General features: G+C 40.1%; 2 protein-coding genes across 6 annotated transcripts in view; one reads left to right on the plus strand and one right to left on the minus strand.

Annotated features, from left to right (window-relative positions):
• ddx31.L (DEAD-box helicase 31 L homeolog) overlaps positions 1-19717 on the plus strand; it is a 108198-nt gene that overhangs the window by 45702 nt on the left and 42779 nt on the right. For all 4 annotated transcript variants that reach the window (XM_041572103.1, XM_041572099.1, XM_041572100.1 and 1 more), the window contains one exon: positions 1645-1706. In XM_041572103.1, the coding sequence (XP_041428037.1) occupies positions 1645-1697 (53 nt within the window). In that variant the 3' untranslated portion in view covers positions 1698-1706. The remainder of the gene's footprint in view (positions 1-1644; positions 1707-19717) is intronic.
• On the minus strand, positions 7522-19181 carry barhl1.L (BarH like homeobox 1 L homeolog). 2 transcript variants are annotated; one of them, XM_018229544.2, is made up of 3 exons: positions 18023-19181; positions 13048-13270; positions 7522-8315 (listed from the first exon to the last, which is right to left on the minus strand). In XM_018229544.2, the coding sequence occupies exons 1-3, from the start codon at positions 18489-18491 to the stop codon at positions 8021-8023; spliced, it is 987 nt and encodes a 328-aa protein (XP_018085033.1). In that variant the 5' UTR covers positions 18492-19181; the 3' UTR covers positions 7522-8020. The 2 variants fall into 2 exon arrangements, with proteins under 2 accessions (XP_018085033.1, XP_018085034.1); XM_018229545.2 differs by having other exon boundaries at positions 18029-19180.

Consider the following 19717-nt stretch of genomic DNA (forward strand, 5'->3'; position numbering starts at 1 on the left):
CACTCCACTTTTTACACAGCATGATAAATAGGCCTGTATTGTGTTTTAGCAGAGGCAGTTACCAGTATGTGTCTATGGCAAGGTATTTTTTGAGCATTTCGTAGCCGTAACAGGTAGCTGCTACTAGTAGCCGAACTGGGTTGGCCTACTATGATGTCAGGTTATAAGGGAAGGGCTTGGTACATCAAGTAATTCGTGGTACTCTAGAACACTCTGATGGAACGGGCCAGAATTCTGTTCTAGTCTGCCCTGCTGGCCAAGTTATAGACTACCTACTCTTTCCACAGTAAGCTCAGAGGGTTCTAGTCCCACCCACTGTTTCAGTTACAAACCCCCTAATCCTCTCCCTGTAAGCTTCCAGCTGTATTCTAGTCCCACCCAAACCCCACAACCCTCTACCTGTGAGTAGCCTCAGTGTTCTAGTTCCACACACTACTTGAGTTACAGACCCCCTCAACCCTTCCCCTGTAAGCATCCATCAGAGTGCTATAGTCACACCCAATTCTTGTGTTACAGCCCCCCTCTTATAAACTTCCATCAGAGTGTTCTACTCCAGCCCACTGCATGCATTATACTCTGATGGAAGCCTGCAAGTGGACGGTCAGGGAGTCTGTGACTCAAGTAGTGGGTTGGACTAGAACACTCTGATGGAAGCCTGCAGGGAGAGGGACTGGGAGTTTGTGTCTCAAGTAGTATGTGGGACTAGAACACTCTGGCAGCTTGAAGGGGGGAGTCTGTGATTCAAGCAGTGGCTGAGACTGAACTTTGAATTTAGAAATAAAAGATTGGATAAAATAACATTGGCCAATATACTGTCCTGAACCTAAGGGCTTTGTATTATCTGTATTACAAAAATTGTCTTGGGCTGTTTAAAAGGTTCTTACTCTCGTACTTGTGTTGGCCTGATAATCCTCAAAGATAATTGGCCCAACTCAAGAAATAAAATTACACTTGACAAACATTTTACCTCCATGCAAGGACTGGATCAATTCACCCAATCACAACGGTCCCCCCGAACTCCATCTGTAGCCCAGTGCTGTCCTTTTCCTTCCACTCAGACATTCTCATTTAATGTCATTTTGTACTGGGCACAAACACAGTGTCAGGAGCCTCTGCGGGGCTTATGTATTAGCTGAGATTATGGGGCACAGCCTTGTGCTTTAATTACTTTCTTGCAGCCCAAACCTCGTGATTTTGCCCCTTGGCCGTAGCTCAAAGGGGTTGGTCACCTTCAAGTTAACATTTAGTATGACGTAGAGAGCGATATTCTGAGACAATTTGCAATTAGTTTTTATTTTTTTTATTACTTGTGGTTTTTGAGTTATTTATGCAGCAGCTCTCCAGTTTGAGATTTCAGTAGTCTGGTTGCTAAAGTCCAAATCACGCTAGCAACACCCCCCTCCAGCTGAAAGCTGGAAAGTGTCAGATTAGAAGCCAAATAATTAAAAACTATAATAAAGATAATGAAGACCAATTGAAAAGTTGCTTACAATTGGCCATTTTGTAACATCCTAAAAGTTAACTTAAAGGATAACCACCTCTTTAAACGGGACATTTCGGTTCAAAGTTATTAGTTATTAGTTACCCATCTATTTTATTTCTCTTCTTCATTTAACAACCAATTATTTATCCCCTCTGCTAAAGGTTCTGTCTTCCTGCACGGATACCAACCATTCAGCTCTTGCACCCGACCATAGAAATCCATGGTGAGTAACACAATTTGTACCTAATTTCTCTGCCATAAATGACTTACTGATGTCTGTTGTACATTGTTAAAGTAAAGTGTTGTTCTTGTACAGTCCCATAACCAATAGAGTGTCTGCATTGTTGTCTACAACTACAAGGGCAATGGCATATGGGGAAAAACCTGAAATACAGAGCCACTGCTACAGGTATGGGACCCGTTATTCAGAAACCCGTTATTTAGTAAGCTCCGAATTACAAAAAGGCCGTCTCCCATAGACTCCATTTTATCCAAATAATTCACATTTTTAAAAATGATTTCCTTTTTCTCTGTAATAATAAAACAGAAGCTTGTACTTGATCCCAACTAAGATATAATTAATCCTTATTGGAAGCAAAACCAGCCTATTGGCTTTATTTAACGTTTACATGATTTTCTAGTGGGCTGAAGATCCAAATTACGGAAAGATCCGTTATCTGGAAAACCCCAGCATTCTGAATAGCAGGACTGTACAGGTATGGGACCTGTTATCCAGAATGCTCGGGACCTGGGGGTTTATGGATATGGGATCTTTCCTTAATTTGGATCGTCATGCCTTAAGTCTACTAGAAAATCATATAAATATTAAATAAACCCAATAGGCTGGTTTTGCGTCCAATAAGGATTAATTATATCTTAGTTGGGATCAAGTACAAGCGACTGTTTTATTATTACACAGAAAAAGGAAATCGTTTTTAAAAATTGGGATTATTTAATTATAATGGGGGACATCCTTTCGATAATTCAGGTCTTTCTGGATAATGGGTTTCTGGATAACAGATCCCATACCTGTCCTGGTATAGACTGTGCCATACATAGAGGTTTGAGGAGCACATCCAGGCCGTGACTCATTCCAGTTTGGCTTAATGCCGGGAAAGTGCAAAGTTAGTGGGCAACTTTTGTTTCCGGGCCAGCTCAGCAATCCATTTGCCTTCTGGCTCTCAGGCCTTTGTGTGAGTGACCAGAGCAGGGGACACGCTGTGCCGTCACCATGAGCCAAAGGACAGTCACAATAGGAGGGCAAAGAGGTTCCTTTAGAGAAGTCTAAATGGACATGCTGTTAAGTCTTGACATGTTCAACTCAAAGGCTGGCTTTGTGTCTGGCCCAACGGGTGTGTATTAAACAGGCAGATCTGAGGGGTCATTCAGGGCTGGCAAACAAAGGAGATGGCCCATGCCCTGTATAAGAGAGGAGAAGGGGGGTGCTTACCGGTGTGTCGTATTAGGCTCCAAAATGAAGTAGGGCTAAGCCTCGCAGTCCATCTGTTGGCTGCCTGAACTGCTCGTCGCTTGCAGTCTGTCCCGGCCACCAGCTGTCTGTCACAAAGCCAGCCACACTTTAAAGGGGGAAAGCCATCCATCCCGCAAAGCGATCATTTAAGGCTCTTAAGCAATTTTACACTTACGATTAGCATCAATAATGCGGGGTGGTTCCCGCTATCAATACAGGGAATTTAGCAGGGGGACCCTAGTAAAGGCCGAGCAGGTCACCGACAGTGTGTGACGTCCATTGTTCCTAAATGCCAGCACTTTATCAGCTAAGAACAATCCAGATTTGGGACCCCAGGAGTGACTATGAGCTGAGTAGAGTTTGCTGTAACCCTTCCCTAGTGCTCCCAGTTGAGTAGCTTGAAGTTCAGCTGTTCCCGAGTGTTGGCTTGAATTGTTGCCTTGAATTATTAGGGCATTAAACTGTCAGTGATCCTTTGCATGTATAAATATGTAAGCTGACCTATTGCTTAGCCTTTGCAGAGTAAAACAGCACTGTTGTAATGGGCTGGAAGAGTTCGTCTCCGTAACTGTCCAACCCGTTGTTTACAGTTTGTTGACCCATTGGCTGCACTCTATCATTTCCACAACAAGATGTGCTTGTTTAGGGAATTCACTTATGATTGGTCCTTTGCCCAAGCTAAAAAAAAATAGGTTACTGTTAAAATCTGGTCCCAAGGTCAATGATCAGATCATAATGGAGGCTTGTAGAGGTCCACTTAAAGAGGACTACATCAGTGTGCCAAAGTGGTCCTAGTCTCATGCTATGGTACAACCTACCAACTATAAATCACTGTCACAGGATTCGGAGTGCTGCAGCGTGTGTTTCTCTCAATAACCTGCCCAATAGATATCTGGTGGATTTCAGCCACATCTTGACTGGGCATTTGTCCAAAATAGGGCAGTTACACAGCGATACAATGGAAATAAAAGGTGGGTCAACACAGTAGCGCCATGGAGAGATGGTGGAGAAACATTGGACTAGGCTAGAGAGGGATAAACTGTAAATGTTATTTTCTATAAGAGACTGCAGGGCTTGGGCTCATGGGTCAATTCAGTGGCACCGTGGAGAGGTGGGGGTGAAGATTGGCCTCCGGAGGCATAAATAGTAAATCAATCACTGGGCAACCACACCTTTGGAAACTAGCTAATAGGACCACCATTCTAAATGCAAGAAGGTACACCTTTAATTAGATGGTACTTATTTAGTGATGTGTGGGTCAGAAAAAACCTAACTTGTACCCAAACCTTACCCACAAAACCTTAAACTGCACCCAACTCACAATATGTTGCCATTGTAACATTTTGTGTTACAACCCGTACCCGCCTCTTTTCGTTCTGTACACTACTTTTGTACTTTTGCGTTCCAAGACAGGGAATCTTTGGAAGTAGTGGAAGAATATACATCCCCAGGCTGACCCCGTACCCAAATTTCTACCCAAATTTCTACCTGACCAACCAGTGGTCAACTCACAGGTCAATGGTTTCATCAGAGAACGTTCAAGGGCTGCTCTCTCAGCAAGTAGGCAGAGCTATAGGTGTTATATTATCATATGGGCCTCTGGTTGTTATAAGAAATAGGTTCTGAGATCTGGTCTTGACTGTGGAGATCCTTGAGTCCAACCTTGGGAGACATGGGTCCTTTTGACTTCTTTGTTCTTGTGCGTTGGAGTTCAGCAGGAGATACCAGTACCTGTGCCGTGTTCCTTTATTTCTCATACACCCAGTGAGATGTGAAAGTGACACCACAAGGCAGAGCATTAGCCTCATGACAAGGATTCCACACATTTATGTGATGCCGCTTGTTTTCATGCCCTTGTACTTAACGGCCTTTCAATGCCCCACGTTCCAGTCCAAAGCATTTCCCCTTTGCTCATTAGAGGAGCTGTAGCAGTGGATTTATATAAGTGCAGGGCTTGCACTAATTCACAGGCTTCGTTCTACTTATTCAAAGTCAGTCCCCGGGGCTCCCGGCAGCATCAATTTTAAGGATCCGCTCCCAGAATCCTAATGATAAAGTCACCTCTGATTATAATCTCTTCCCCTAACTTCTCCTTTAACTGAATCTAAACCTGCAGTTTCTTAAACCCCCTCAACCTGCTATAACTCTGCCACTCTCTGCCCATATACCCAGCAGTGCCCACGTCATAGTAAATCATTCACTCAAGTCTGCCGCTTGGGATTTCATGTCTTTATTACAAGTCGCACGTGGAAAAGGTAATGGGGTCATTTTGTTTTTCTTTCTTTAAACGTCTTTTTGTGTTCTGCAGCATCAAGCAGATAGTTCCTAAAATAAAAGAAGTTTCCTCCCAAGCAAATAAATAATATATCCGTCTATTTACAGGGTTAAGTACAAAGTTTGGATGACTTCCTCGGAGCGAAGGCTTGCGTCCTGTAGTAAGAAACGTTTTTTCCCCCCGTGGTTTACTCGCACCAGATTAGTCCCATACATTTCAGAGCAAGCTGGTTTGGCACTAAAGGGTTAAAACGCATACGTTCACCCCCACAAAGCTGCCATTCATCTATGATGTAGAGTAGACAATGGTGACGTTTACATCTTTTTGTTTGTCTGGTTGCCATGGTCAGTGACCCTATCAACCGGAAGTTTATATTTTATTCTATTCAGCCTATTTCTCCTTTCAACCTTATTGCCAACTTAGCGGGAGAAGGAATCTCTCCAAACCAGCAAACAATGTTCAATATTGTGAATATTAAAAAGCAGGACAATGCCCAATCATGTCCCCAATCAGCCAGGAGCTCCACCCACTTCATGGCCGCCCCATCTAAATATGGAGATAATATCAAACTAACTTCAGGTTCCCCATTAAGGGTGCTCAGGGGATCCCTGTAACTTTAGGGACTTGGTACACAAAGTGTGGAAATAATTACAACAGTGTCAGAATTCTAGAACCTTTAACCCTCTGTGTTCCATGAAATGTACATGTGAAGCCAGCTCCCTCCGCCATTGCATATCTTTGCGCCAACGCCTCTGCTTTAAGGACTCATATACCCAAATGTATATATTATCCTTCTTTATATATTTATATGTATTTCTATTTACACCAGTGTCACTAATATTGATCATTATAACATAGAGTAAACTTGCTGGCTCAGTGGCAATCTGTATAAACAGGGAGGGATTGGCGTGGATACTGTACAAGGATAATACACACCATTGTAACGAAACCTGCCCATGCTTATTTCTCAGAAATTAAATATGTCGGAGAACAAAAACTTTCAATGGGCTAAAAATAAATAGATTAGTTGGGTCACTAAATGCACTATTTCTTTATTGAACTTAGACTTGTGTATATATCTCCTATATATTCTGTTTCTATATATCTGTAACCTTGTTCTTAGCTAAGGGGGCCCAGTCTGAAGGTCAGTTAGGGGGAGATTTGGGGTGAGTGTTTATTTGTGCCCTGGGTACCCCTGGAACTATAGCAGAGTGACTGTTACCCCAATGTTTCTATATATCTGTAACCTTGTTATAAGCTAAGGGGGCCCAGCCTGAAGGTCAGTTAGGGGGAGATTTGGGGTGAGTGCTTATTTGTACTCTGGGTACCCCTGGAACTATAGCAGGGTGACTGTTACCCCAATGTTTCTATATATCTGTAACATTGTTATGAGCTAAGGGGGCCCAGTCTGAAGGTCAGTTAGGGGGAGATTTGGGGTGAGTGTTTATTTGTACCCTGGGTACCCCTGGAACTATAGCAGAGTGACTGTTACCCCAATGTTTCTATATATCTGTAACCTTGTTATAAGCTAAGGGGGCCCAGCCTGAAGGTCAGTTAGGGGGAGATTTGGGGTGAGTGCTTATTTGTACTCTGGGTACCCCTGGAACTATAGCAGGGTGACTGTTACCCCAATGTTTCTATATATCTGTAACCTTGTTATGAGCTAAGGGGGCCCAGTCTGAAGGTCAGTTAGGGTGAGATTTGGGGTGAGTGCTTATTTGTACTCTGGGTACCCCTGGAACTATAGCAGGGTGACTGTTACTCCAATGTTTCTATATATCTGTAACCTTGTTATGACCTAAGGGGCCCAGTCTGAAGGTCAGTTAGGGGGAGATTTGGGGTGAGTGTTTATTTGTACCCTGGGTATCCCTGGAACTATAGCAGGGTGACACCCCAATGTTTCTATATATCTGTAACCTTGTTATGAGCTAAGGGGGCCCAGTCTGAAGGTCAGTTAGGGTGAGATTTGGGGTGAGTGCTTATTTGTACTCTGGGTACCCCTGGAACTATAGCAGGGTGACTGTTACTCCAATGTTTCTATATATCTGTAACCTTGTTATGACCTAAGGGGCCCAGTCTGAAGGTCAGTTAGGGGGAGATTTGGGGTGAGTGTTTATTTGTACCCTGGGTATCCCTGGAACTATAGCAGGGTGACACCCCAATGTTTCTATATATCTGTAACCTTGTTATGAGCTAAGGGGGCCCAGTCTGAAGGTCAGTTAGGGGGAGATTTGGGGTGAGTGCTTATTTGTGCCCTGGGTACCCCTGGAACTATAGCAGGGTGACACCCCAATGTTTCTATATATCTGTAACCTTGTTATGAGCTAAGGGGGCCCAGCCTGAAGGCCAGTTAGGGGGAGATTTGTGGTGAAAATGTATTTGCTGCCCTAGAAATTGTTTTATGTATATATTATATGCTTAAATAATTGCTACAATTCTTGGGTCTATAAACTGTAACCGACCTCCAATAGAGACGAATTGAAAAAGCCCAACAAATGCTACTCTGTAGCCACACATGCCATTCAAATGTCTGTTTTCTACTTCTGAGAAATAAGCAGTAGGTTGGAAACATAGGATCTTCTTCCGTTTTCTCAGGAGACGTTTCCCAATGGTCTCTATTAGAGGATAGAAGGTCACTTTAAAACCAAGTCTTTGTTGGGTTTGTCTTTCCCAACGAGCTCTTCTCTATGTACAGTCCTTCCTGGTACTGAGTTCACCTTTGTGTTGGTTGTTGTGCTCTAGTCCATCCTATTGGCACCTTCAAACGTTGTCGAGGGCACTTAAGCTTTGTTCATCGGGGTTGCGCTGCCCTGGGTAGAACCCCTGTAAGAGGGGGCAGTGCTGGTGGGGGTTCGCTTCCCCCTTGAAGTCCATGAATGAGAATCCTGGGGACCAGAGGTCTCTGCAATGCTGGGGGAGGTGCAGTGGGTCCTCGATAGAGATACAAGGCAGCTCCTGGATCCAAATTGGACATGAGGCTTTGTGGATAGAAATACGGGGAAGGAAACATCCTCTGGAGGGCGGAGTAATTCCCCGCCTCGGCCAGCAGTTCAAGTCCAACAGCCGTCTGCCTCTTCCACTTTGTCCTATAAAGAGAAGAAAAGATTGTTCATCAGCCTTTCCGCTCGCCATCTCTACTGACTCAAGCTTCCAACCAGCTATTCACTTTCATCATACTGCCACAAGCTAGAAAATGAAAGCAAAGACCTGATTGGTTGCTCTTGGCAGCTGCACATGTAAATTAGTAAATAAGTGTTCTTATTGGTTGCTCCCACCCATATGGGAGGATCTGTGTACTTGAAATTCCAGGGCCTATTTTAAATCCCAGTCTCAGGCCTGTGGGTATAGTAGATATGTATTGGTGATACCAGACTGTGGAACAGACCTGTCCAACCAGTAGCAGGACTGGAAGTAGAACTGAAGAGGTTGAGTAGCTCAGATCCACAGTAACATGATATAGACATGGTCATTTCTAATATCTGTCTATGGGGTTTATTTTTTTTATTTCTCATCGCTCCCCACTGGAAACATAGGAAAATATTGTGACTATGACAAATGCTGTTGGTGGCAAAGTGAGTGTAGCACACCTACCCCTAATAGTAGTTACCATAAGTACAACGTTTTGCATTCTTCTTTGACCACTGGGGTTTTTACAGTTCCACAGCCATACTGCACAACTGGTGTCACTGTTTGAAAGTATATATTTTGATATATCCTTTGATGTGTGTATGACTTTAATTTATTATACGTGATCTAATGCCCCCTACTGTAAATAAGGATATTAGAAGTCACCGAGGGGTTGTTCTGTGACCATATAAAGGCACAAGGCTGAGTTATACAGGGAACTCTGAGTATCACTCATGTATTATAAGGTATAATGTACCCCTACTGTAAATAAGGATATTAGAAGTCACCGAGGGGTTGTTCTGTGACCATATAAAGGCACAAGGCACAAGGCTGAGTTATACAGGGAACTCTGAGTATCACTCATGTATTATAAGGGATAATGTACCCCCTACTGTAAATGATAAGGATATTAGAAGTCACTGAGGGGTTGTTCTGTGACCATATAAAGGCACAAGGCTGCAGGCTGAGTTATACAGGGAACTCTGAGTATCACTCATGTATTATAAGGGATAATGTACCCCCTACTGTAAATGATAAGGATATTAGAAGTCACTGAGGGGTTGTTCTGTGACCAAATAAAGGCACAAGGCTGAAGGCTGAGTTCTACAGGGAACTCTGAGTATCACTCATGTATTATAAGGGATAATGTACCCCCTACTGTAAATGATAAGGATATAAGAAGTCACTGAGGGGTTGTTCTGTGACCATATAAAGGCACAAGGCTGCAGACTGAGTTATACAGGGAATACCATTGTGGATTTTGGAGTAAGGGATATATAACATGCTTTTGGAATGTAATTAGGGTTTGATGTGGGGGATTTAGGACTAATAAACCTTGACTTTTCACTTTATTTGCAAAGTCCTGTTGTGTGTGTGTGTATTTATATACTATTATGTCACTATGAGAACTTTTAGATAGCACCTGGGCATTCATCTAATACCTTTGAGTATATAATAATTTTTTTGAGCAATATTGTGGCCTGATTTCTCTCTGTATACATTCTGTTACCCAATTCTCTGTATTATAGTTAGTGTTCACGCCTTCCTTTCTTTTTCTCCCTCAATTCAGTTCTGTCCACTTTATATTGCCCTATAGTATACTCTCCCTATCCAAACTCTTTGTTCTCTTTCCCTTTATTCTCCCTCTGTGCAGCATTATAGTTTTCTATATTCTCTCTCCAGTCTGTCCTCTGTGACCCTGAATATTCACCTTTCTCCCATTATCCCTGTACACATTCTCCACATTCTCTAAATTCCAATATATATATAATTATATTGTGCATTGTATTCCCAGTTTGTCTACATGTACCCAACTTTCTCTTGTTATATTTCTTTCTTTATCTGTTCTCCCCTGTCTGTATTCTCTCTCTCTGCTTCTTATTGCAGAAGGACCTCTAACCCCAAGCAGCCCCTGTCCCTCATTACTTCTATTAGATCAGTGAGGGGAGAAAGGGAATCGTTTAAATCCCGGTATTTCCATACATTTCCATTAATAGCAGCCGCATTTGCTGTACAGATCGCCCATTACCTCGTGTGTGGGGAAATCGTGCGATTAGAAAGACTTTCCTTGGGATAATGCGGCTGAGGGGAATTATCTTCCTGAGCCACAAGATCATTATCTCCCCCCATTGACTGCCGCTTCTGATCCCATCAATAGGATTATCTCAATGTCTCTCTGGATAAAGGGATCGCACCGATGTTTTATCTGCGCTTTTTTAATGCGATGAAATCTGATTTATCAATTTACATCTACACATTTAATTCAAACTAAATTAGGATGAAACATGAATGATAAACGGGATTCATTTTAAATTAAACGTTGTAATACACGAAAAAAATCATTGATGAACTGATAAAATGCTTTTAAAATGTAGCTAACACCTCCCCTCAATGTAAAAAAAAACAACCCCAAAATCAAAATTTTAATGTCAATTTTATGCTGGAACTAAATCTTATTTAACGAATCCACAGACACATAGAAATGAGACATCCCCGAATTCGTAAGATGAATTCATTTTAAAGTGATATTTATATTATTTTCCACCTCTTACCTTGTAATATTTCACACACAAGACACCTGCTTAAATTATCCTCAAACGAATTCCGACTTTTTAATCACTTCATTATCTTACTCAAATTAAAGATAAACCTATAAAATATCTTCTGTATTCGTTTGATGATAATTAAAATTTTCGTGTCAAGAAACCGATTTAGCGAAGAGTTAAAAATGATGAAGTGGATAGAGGATTATATTTAAATAGATCAAGGTAAAAATAAAGAAGTGTAAAACACGAGTGAATGTCTAATAATATTCTCTTTTTCTAAGGCAGTCGATCCCCTTAGGATACACCTTGCTGGGGATGTCAGAATCTATTGTACCTGCTCTATAATAAATCAATTTAATTTGCTACCGAGTTTTCCAGCTCGGATCCATCTATTTATCCTAAGAAATTGTCCTATTTACGGGTCTAAATAATTCATAATTATAATAATTGTGTAATTACTGCAACGGGTTGTTAATTATTGATGCCCGAAGCCGTAATTGAAATGTATTATTAATTAGCCAATGTGTTTGACTATTGTGTTTATTTACAGTATTTCTTTTGGGTTGGGGGGTTCAGTACTTTAAATTAAATATATAAGAAACGGCAGAGAAAATGGACTTGTTTTATTGTTTTGTATTTCGTTTATAAATAATTGGATAAGGAATTCGTTTAGTAGAAAACTTTAGGCGGCTGATAGGAAGTAATAGATATTTTTCTTTTCAATTGATCAGTTATGAGTCAAGTAGAAAGTCATTTCTAATTTATTTTTCATTTTGTTTGAATTTTATTTTTGTTTGTTTTGTAGCTGCAACTACCAAATAGTAGAATGCCAGGACACCTGGTAAACGAGGTTTTCCTATTTAAATGGCAAATATATATTTTTGTATCCTGGCGATGCTACAAGAAAGGGTTAAAAGTTAAATGTGACAGTAAAGTGAGAATGATATGTTGATAGTTGTAGAGTATTTTGCCAAGCACCATTGCCCTGTACTTTAGAGAGAGGGTACATCCCCAATAATCCTACCAGTGTACTGATGGGAAAGCTTTAGTCCATTCATTTGGACATGCTTCCCAATATTCTATTGGGGGTAACATTCTGGGGGCTGAGCAGAGCTGAGTTCGATTTTTGGGTTGTTTTTAATTTAAAAAATGGAGGTTTGTAGAACTCCCCCATTTCTCCCTTTCTACCTCCATGTAATAATCTTCCCTAATTTCCACTTCTTCTTACACTACTCATTTACCCCTCAATACATAGGTCACCATTCCATTAGTCTTACTCTAACACTAACTCTGTAAGTGTCTCATCCCTCCATTCACTCTCAATCTGGTATCTTTCTACATGTTACTGATTTCTTTTGGGCATGTTACTGCCCAATATACCCCTCCATGTTACTGCCCAATATACCCCTCTATGTTACTGCCCAATATACCCCTCCATGTTACTGCCCAATATAATGTTATTGCCCAATATACTCCTCCATGTTACTGCCCAATATACCCTGTGTTCCGAGGCTGTATGGATATAGATGACCAGCTGGGGCTAAAGGAATGAAGTTGTTACCCCGAAACCATTTGGTTCATTAGTGACTAATAACAATAACTGCTTCGGAATTCTGGACCATTGGGTGCGAACTGTCTGGCTGTTCATGATTAATGGTTATTGGAGTCCTAATTCATGCTGTACTGATATCAGTCATGGGATATATATATATATATATATATGACTTCTAGTCCACTGGGCAGCTCTGGGTTTTTGGGACACTGGCATGAATTAGGTGTTTGGGTAGTTGGAGAGACTTTTACGCATCTTTGGACTTTTACGCATCTCTGGGCTCCACTGGTTTCTCTAATTTCTAAGAAATTTCGTCCTCCCTGTGCCCAGTGGGGTTAACTTTCCTTTTGTGGTTATTTGTTGTATACTATAGCCTCAGCTATGGGGGGAACATTATCTTATTGTAACTGGGAGCCCCTACAGGTTTATTAGATGCCCAGGGTGCAATATACTTAGAGGCTGTTTGGGGACCAACCTTCCTGCCTGGGGTATGCGATGCCCTGGTCTCTATCTCTCAGCTGGCAGGTCATGGGCAGTACAGACATTTTATTGTATCTCTCAGCAGTGCAGAGATTTTATAGAGAGGTCATTTACCTTCTGTTCTGGTACCAGGTCTTGACTTGGGTGTCGGTGAGGTTGAGAGAGGCTGCCAGCTCCATCCTGTCCTGCACACTCAGGTACTTCTGCCGCTCAAAGCTCCTCTCCAGCTGCGCCAACTGATGGTCTGTGAATGCGGTGCGGGCTTTCCGGGGCTTCTTCAGCCTTACTGGGGGGCTGTCCCTGGAACTGGAGATCTCCCGATCCCCCTCTTCTTTCACTGCAAACAGGAGATACACAGATCACTATCTGACACCCCAATCCCTACTTTTCTATTTATTCAAACAGTGAGGAAGATCTCTCCTGGGGCAGAAACGTTGCCTAAATGACCCCAATCACCGTTTCCTACATACCAATAAAATCGTTCTATTTCTCTTACAAATATAAATACTATTTAATTTCCATCAGAACGTAATATATTTGTTTAAAGAAATAAATCAAACATATTTTCCTAAAACAATTTCCTCCTAAATACTCATTTACTACCAATTTCTTTTGCCTAAATGTCACTACTTTCAGGTTACATCCACCCAGTGAAATGTACATGTATTATGTGTATATATAAAGAGATACGATGTGTGTGTGTTGTTGTGTGTCGGGATATAATATTTCAGATAAATGTATTAGAGTTCGTTGGGCAGCAGTTGCTGGACACAAGTAAAATTCGAGCAAAAAAAAAGTAATTTATTAAGTATTTATCTCTGTCAGAAAATGGGCAGATAAGGGTAATGTGTCCGTGCTAGTAAGACTGAATTGTGTACCCAGTAGTGCCAAAGAGCTGACACTCTAATGTCCTATTTTCACTCTATTTAGAACGAACGGTGTGTAATACAGTTCATACTGTCCCAATGGATCGTATAACTCCTTTAACAACCTGATATAGAGCCTGCCCCCTTATATCCCCTTACTGATTAGTGGAGTTATTATGTGGCATTATTTGGTGCAATTATTAGGCGGCATCTGCAGATGAATAGTGGGAAGCCGAAGAATCATAACTCAGGAAAAAAATATAATATTCCTTAGTACTGATTAGTAGGGGGCAAGTATAGAAGTGTAACAGTACATCGTGTACCCAAGAGCTCGCAATCGCTTCTATGCCTAGAATATAGCCACTGTCAGTTGTATATTTTATATATTCTAGTTCTATTTTATCTATATATTGCTCCTATCCCAAACATATTGTTATACTGTGCTCATGAATATGTGTGTGTATGTATGTATGTATATATATATATATATATATATATATATATATATATATATATATATATATATATATATATATATATATATATACATACACACACATTCATGGGTACAGTATAACAATATACAATATGTTTGAGATAGGAGCAATATATATACTGTACTAAACGACCCATGTATATAGAGAGAGAGGGAGCTGGTAGGGAGGAGCAGTGTCTGGTATGAGATGATGAGATTGGCTGCATTGTGCTGTTAGCTCACTGGCCCATTCCCTTCTATCAGGTTTTACAAGTGACAGGAGAAAAGTTGATTCCCCTCCGTAGAAAGACAATAATCCGCTTAATTGAGCCACCAGGGAGCCGAGGCTTTCATACTGAAATGCAGAACATAACCAAGCAGAGAGTGAGATTGGGGCAAAGCACTGATCACTGCCACTGCCCCCCTCTTCTGCCTTTTCCAGGGGCTTCCGAACCTAAATGCACCCCTATTTACTGAGAGACTTCAGGGAAGCCACCCAGTTTCCCGGGCCACCCAATATTCCAGGCCACCCAAGCCTGCCTGAAAAAAGAAAAAGTTACACTAATGCAGGTTTCTGGGGATCAGCCCTTATTTAATATATAATATTATATATATAATATATATATATATAATATTAAATAAATAAATAAATAAATATACATCTAATTAAATAATGTACATAGTGCGTGAGATTGTAGCCCAGAACGTGTGTGTGTGTGTGTATATATATATATATATATATATATATATATATATATATATATATATATATATATATATATATATATATATATATATATATACTTTAAAGCCTTTAGAGTGCTCCCACAACCCCCTGTTTTGATATTATATATATATATATGTGTGTGTATGTGTGTGTGTGGGGGGGTGTAAACAGACAGTACACAAGTCCCATACAAAACACATTAGCCGCTATGTACAATGAGCTGTGATTATAACGATCTCTTTATGTCTCATGTACAAACACTATGTACTGAACTGTCAGCTTCGCTTCCTATATCTCAATAAATACCCAGCACCGGCCACATTCAATTATTATTCCTTCTGACAGAACGAAATGTCTTTCATTGGAAACTTTTATTCGCGAGGATTTATTTTTTCTTGACTATTTTTTATCAATTCTATTCAGCTGCAGAATGTCATGTAATATTAATTGGGTGAATCTATTTAGTATCTCAGTCATGTAATATTCATCTTAAACATTAGGGCTGGAATATTTCTTTCACATACGTATATACTCGCAGATTATATTAATAAAATGGATATAATTATTGCCTATTCTCGCATTGCAAAAGGACTGGCTGCTCCCAGCTACATTTTAAAATAAATTCGCAGTCTGATAGATTATTAATTCGCGATTAAGTTTATAGTTTGAGCAGTTGCCATCAGCTCGGTAATTGTTTTTTTTTTTAATGTGGTATTTGGGAGTTTTTTTTGGTATTTTTATAAATAAATTGTTTATAAAATTCTGCCTCTCCTCCTTTTTTCCCAGTTTTCCCCTGAACCAACTGTATTTTTCAGAATTTAAAAATCTGTCTCTCCATCTCTCTCTCTCTCTGTCTATATGGGATGTTTGTTTTTGCTCCTGACGAAGATCCCTGTGGGGGATCGAAACGTTGAGGCTTAATAATAAAACATTTTTTGTTTTTTCACTAAAACCCTGAGAGTGCCGCAATCCTTTTTCACTGCTTATTTCCCATGCTGGCACCCAGGTATTAATTTTGTCTACGGAGTGCACCATTCCTTTGGTTATATATATATATATATATATATATATATATATATATATATATATATATATATATATATATATATATATATATATATATATAGTGTATCCATCTCATTTCTTTCTTTCTTTCTTTCTCTTTCTTTTTGTCTATATCTATCTATCTATCTATTCATCTATCTATCTCTATTTATCCATCTCATCTTTTTCTTTCTTTCTTTCTTTCTTTCTTTCTTTCTTTCTTTCTTTCTTTCTTTCTTTCTTTCTTTCTTTCTCTCTTCTCTCTTTCTCTCTTTCTTTCTTTTTCTCTCTCTATCTCTCTCTCCCTCTCTCTCTCTCTCTCTCTCTCTCTCTCTCTATATATATATATATATATATATATATATATATATATATATACAAAAACAAAAAATGCAGCTCATCCATGTGTTGCAATTAAAATCAGTCTGGTGCATGGGTGTGTGGCTTATATCATATACTGAACTAAACAAATTAACCCAGCACTATCATTATACAACTTTAAGGAACAATTGGATTAAAGAGAACTTATCTGAATTTGGCAAAAAGAGACACTTTATATATATATATATATATATATATATATATATATATATATATATATATATATATATATATATATATATATATATATATATATAATCTATCTCTATTTATCCATCTCATCTTTGTCTTTCTTTCTTTTTCTTTCTTTTTCTTTCTTTCTCTCTCTCTCTCTCTCTCTCTCTCTCTCTCTCTCTCTCTTTATATATATATATATATATATATCGCTATCTATCTATCTATCTATCTATCTATCTATCTATCTATCTATCTATCTATCTATCTATCTCTCTATCCTCTATGTGCTAGCTGCCCTGTGCTTCTCCTAATTGCATAGTAATAGTAAGATCCGACTTGTATGACTAATTTAGAAATCCTTTATGTTAATTCGCTACATATTTATTCCTAATATTTGTATCAGATAATGAGGCCTCTACGGGGGTCTCTGGGATCCCTGCTCATTATTTGTCCTGCTCTTTATTCTAGAAGGTTTCTGTATTTTAGTTTTTTTATTATTTGTTTAATTTTGAGTACATTTTGTTATTTTGTTTTATCCTATGAAATTGTATCGAGTCTCCCTATACTAAAGATCCACCTACATCTAATTTTTATATTACATTTTTTGGGAGCATATTTATAAAAATCAATTTTTTTAGTAAAATTCCTCACTAACTACCCCGCCTCTATATATATATATATATATATATATATATATATATATATATATATATATATATATATATATATATATATATATATATATATATATATATATATATATATATATATATATATATATATATATATATATATATATGAATTTGGGTTGGCAGTATACGTTTTAATTAATTCGTATTTTCATCCTTTATTTATTTATTAAGCCTCCTATAATGTAATAGGTTTGTTACTGCAGCTTGGGGGGAGCTAAACATAAACATTTGTCCTGGTTAAAATATTGTTTCCTAAAAACACGAAACAGTTTAGGAGAAAACTAATGACACTATAAAATGTTAGAATATTTACTGCGAATTTAGATGTAAAGAAGTATAAATAAAAATATTTTCAGAAATCTCAGAAAGAGCAGAGACAAGAAAGACAGATGCAAATAAAGAAATTCGTTTCTTGCCTGAGCCCTTAATGTATAGAAGGAGCATTTGGGTTACCCTGTATTAGATTATTATGTGTATTATGTGTATTATATTATTATGTGTATTATATTATTATGTGTATTATATTATTATATGTATTATACTAGTATGTGTATTATATTATTATGTGTAAGATTGTTAGGTCATTATGTGTATTATATTATTATGTGTATTATATTATTATGTGTAATAGATTATTATGTGTAATAGATTATTATGTGTTATTATTAGGTCATTATGTGTATTAGGTCATTATGTGCAGATGGAGAAGCCCCATCTTGGAACTCACCTTTACCTTTATATTCGGATTCTGAAGAGGTGGAGCTGCTGCTCTTGTCCAGTTTGTCCCTGAAGTCGTCGGTGGCTTTGCTGGCCAAGCAGTGGGCCAAGTCGTGGGCTGGTAGCCCGTTGCTGGAGTAGGGGGCACAAGTAGCTAGGGGCTTGCAGTCAGCCAGAATGTCCCTGATCAAGAAGGAAGATGTCACTGTTCTGGACTGGGAGGCAGCGGAGATCTGGACTCCAGGCTGGAGATGGGATTCCAAGGACAGGTTGACCCCTTGTCTGCCGGCGACCCCCTCTAAGCAGCCCCTGGCCGGGGAAGGAGGAGAAGAAGAGCAGACGCTGCTGACTTCAGAGCTGGGACTCAGTTCCAGGGGTGACCTGCTCTCCCCCATCAGTGTGTCCCCCTGAATCAGCCCTGGGCTCCCCGCTCTGTGAGACAGAATCGTGTCAATCCCAAATCCGTTGGCCCCTTCCATGGCAAAGCCTTGTCCGACTCTAATACAATGGCATTGATCCCCCGACCCCGAACGTGGAGGAGCTTCAGTCGCTTACAGAGATCTGGGCAACTGCCACCTGGTCCCCATCCGAGGAAATCCCCAAACTTTCCCCTGGCAGTCGCGTTTATTTGGGCTGTTTTTTCTCCTTTGCTCGTCTGACGCACGTGTAGAAATCGAATATCAGCACTTTTACAACACAGTCCTATGATGGTGAAATCGATGAGTGTTGGAGAAGTCGCGGCGATTGTTTGGCTGCAGATCAGCGACTGAGGCTCAGATCAGCCGGGCGAGGGGTCAGGCTCTGTCCCATGAGGAGAAGCGATTTCAGCACCTCGGAGAGCGACACATCCTCGGATTCCTCCAGTACTTGCGGCAGAGTCGCACCGGCCGCTAATGACTGAGGCTGCAGCACTTCTGTCTCTTCCCCCAAATGATCCAGACTCTGTTCCTTCCTTCACCCGAGAGCCCTGTCCTCTCACTCACACCCGGACTGGGGAGGAAAGATCTCAGATCTGCCGCTGACTCGTCCCCTTCCCTCTCTACAACTTCTGTCACTTTGCCTCTTAATGTGCCGACACTGACTGTCAGCTCACGCTCTGCTCCCATTGGCTGCCCGAGCCCCGATGCTTTGGCTGATGTCACCGCCACATGGAACCTGAGATCCTTTTAGTTTCATTAAAAGAGACAGTGAATTAATTACAGCAGCGCCCTGCCCCGGCTTTTATACGTCATTCCAGTTTGTTTGCGCTCCTCCTGCGCCCCAGCAGCACCCTATATCCCCCAGCAGCACCCCTGTCCCCCAGTAGCACCCCTTGTCCCCCAGCAGCACCCCTTGTCCCCCAGCAGCACCCCCTGTCCTCCCACCCCCTCTAATAAGTGTCCCCAGTAGTCAACCCACCACAATACTTCCCTTGGCCAAATTCTAGGCAATTTAATCTCACTATTTTATTAATAATATTATAGAAATATTTCTCTGCATCGATGAGCACTGTGTCTGTGTGTATATGTGTGTGTGTGTGTGTATATATATATATGTATATATGTATATGTGTGTGTGTATATGTGTGTATATATATATTTGTGTGTGTGTGTATGTGTGTGTCCATCAGCAATTTATAACTGGCTCCAGACAGACATGTAGATAAAAATTGATTATTTAAAAATAAATAATATAATATACCTCTATTTATCTATCTCTATCATCT

The sequence above is a fragment of the Xenopus laevis genome, chromosome 8L, assembly GCF_017654675.1.
Source record: "Xenopus laevis strain J_2021 chromosome 8L, Xenopus_laevis_v10.1, whole genome shotgun sequence".
NCBI classification, from domain to species: Eukaryota; Metazoa; Chordata; class Amphibia; order Anura; family Pipidae; genus Xenopus; species Xenopus laevis.

Bases quoted from the DNA above. Each gene is read 5' to 3' on its own strand.
- barhl1.L (XM_018229544.2), bottom strand. From the start codon at position 18,491: ATGGAAGGGGCCAACGGATTTGGGATTGACACGATTCTGTCTCACAGA. The intron at 13,271-18,022 runs GTGAGTTCCAAG...TCCTGTTTGCAG, and splicing joins ATCCGAATATAAAGGTAAAG to TGAAAGAAGAGGGGGATCGG. The intron at 8,316-13,047 runs GTAAATGACCTC...TTCTCTTTATAG, and splicing joins ACCTGGTACCAGAACAGAAG to GACAAAGTGGAAGAGGCAGA.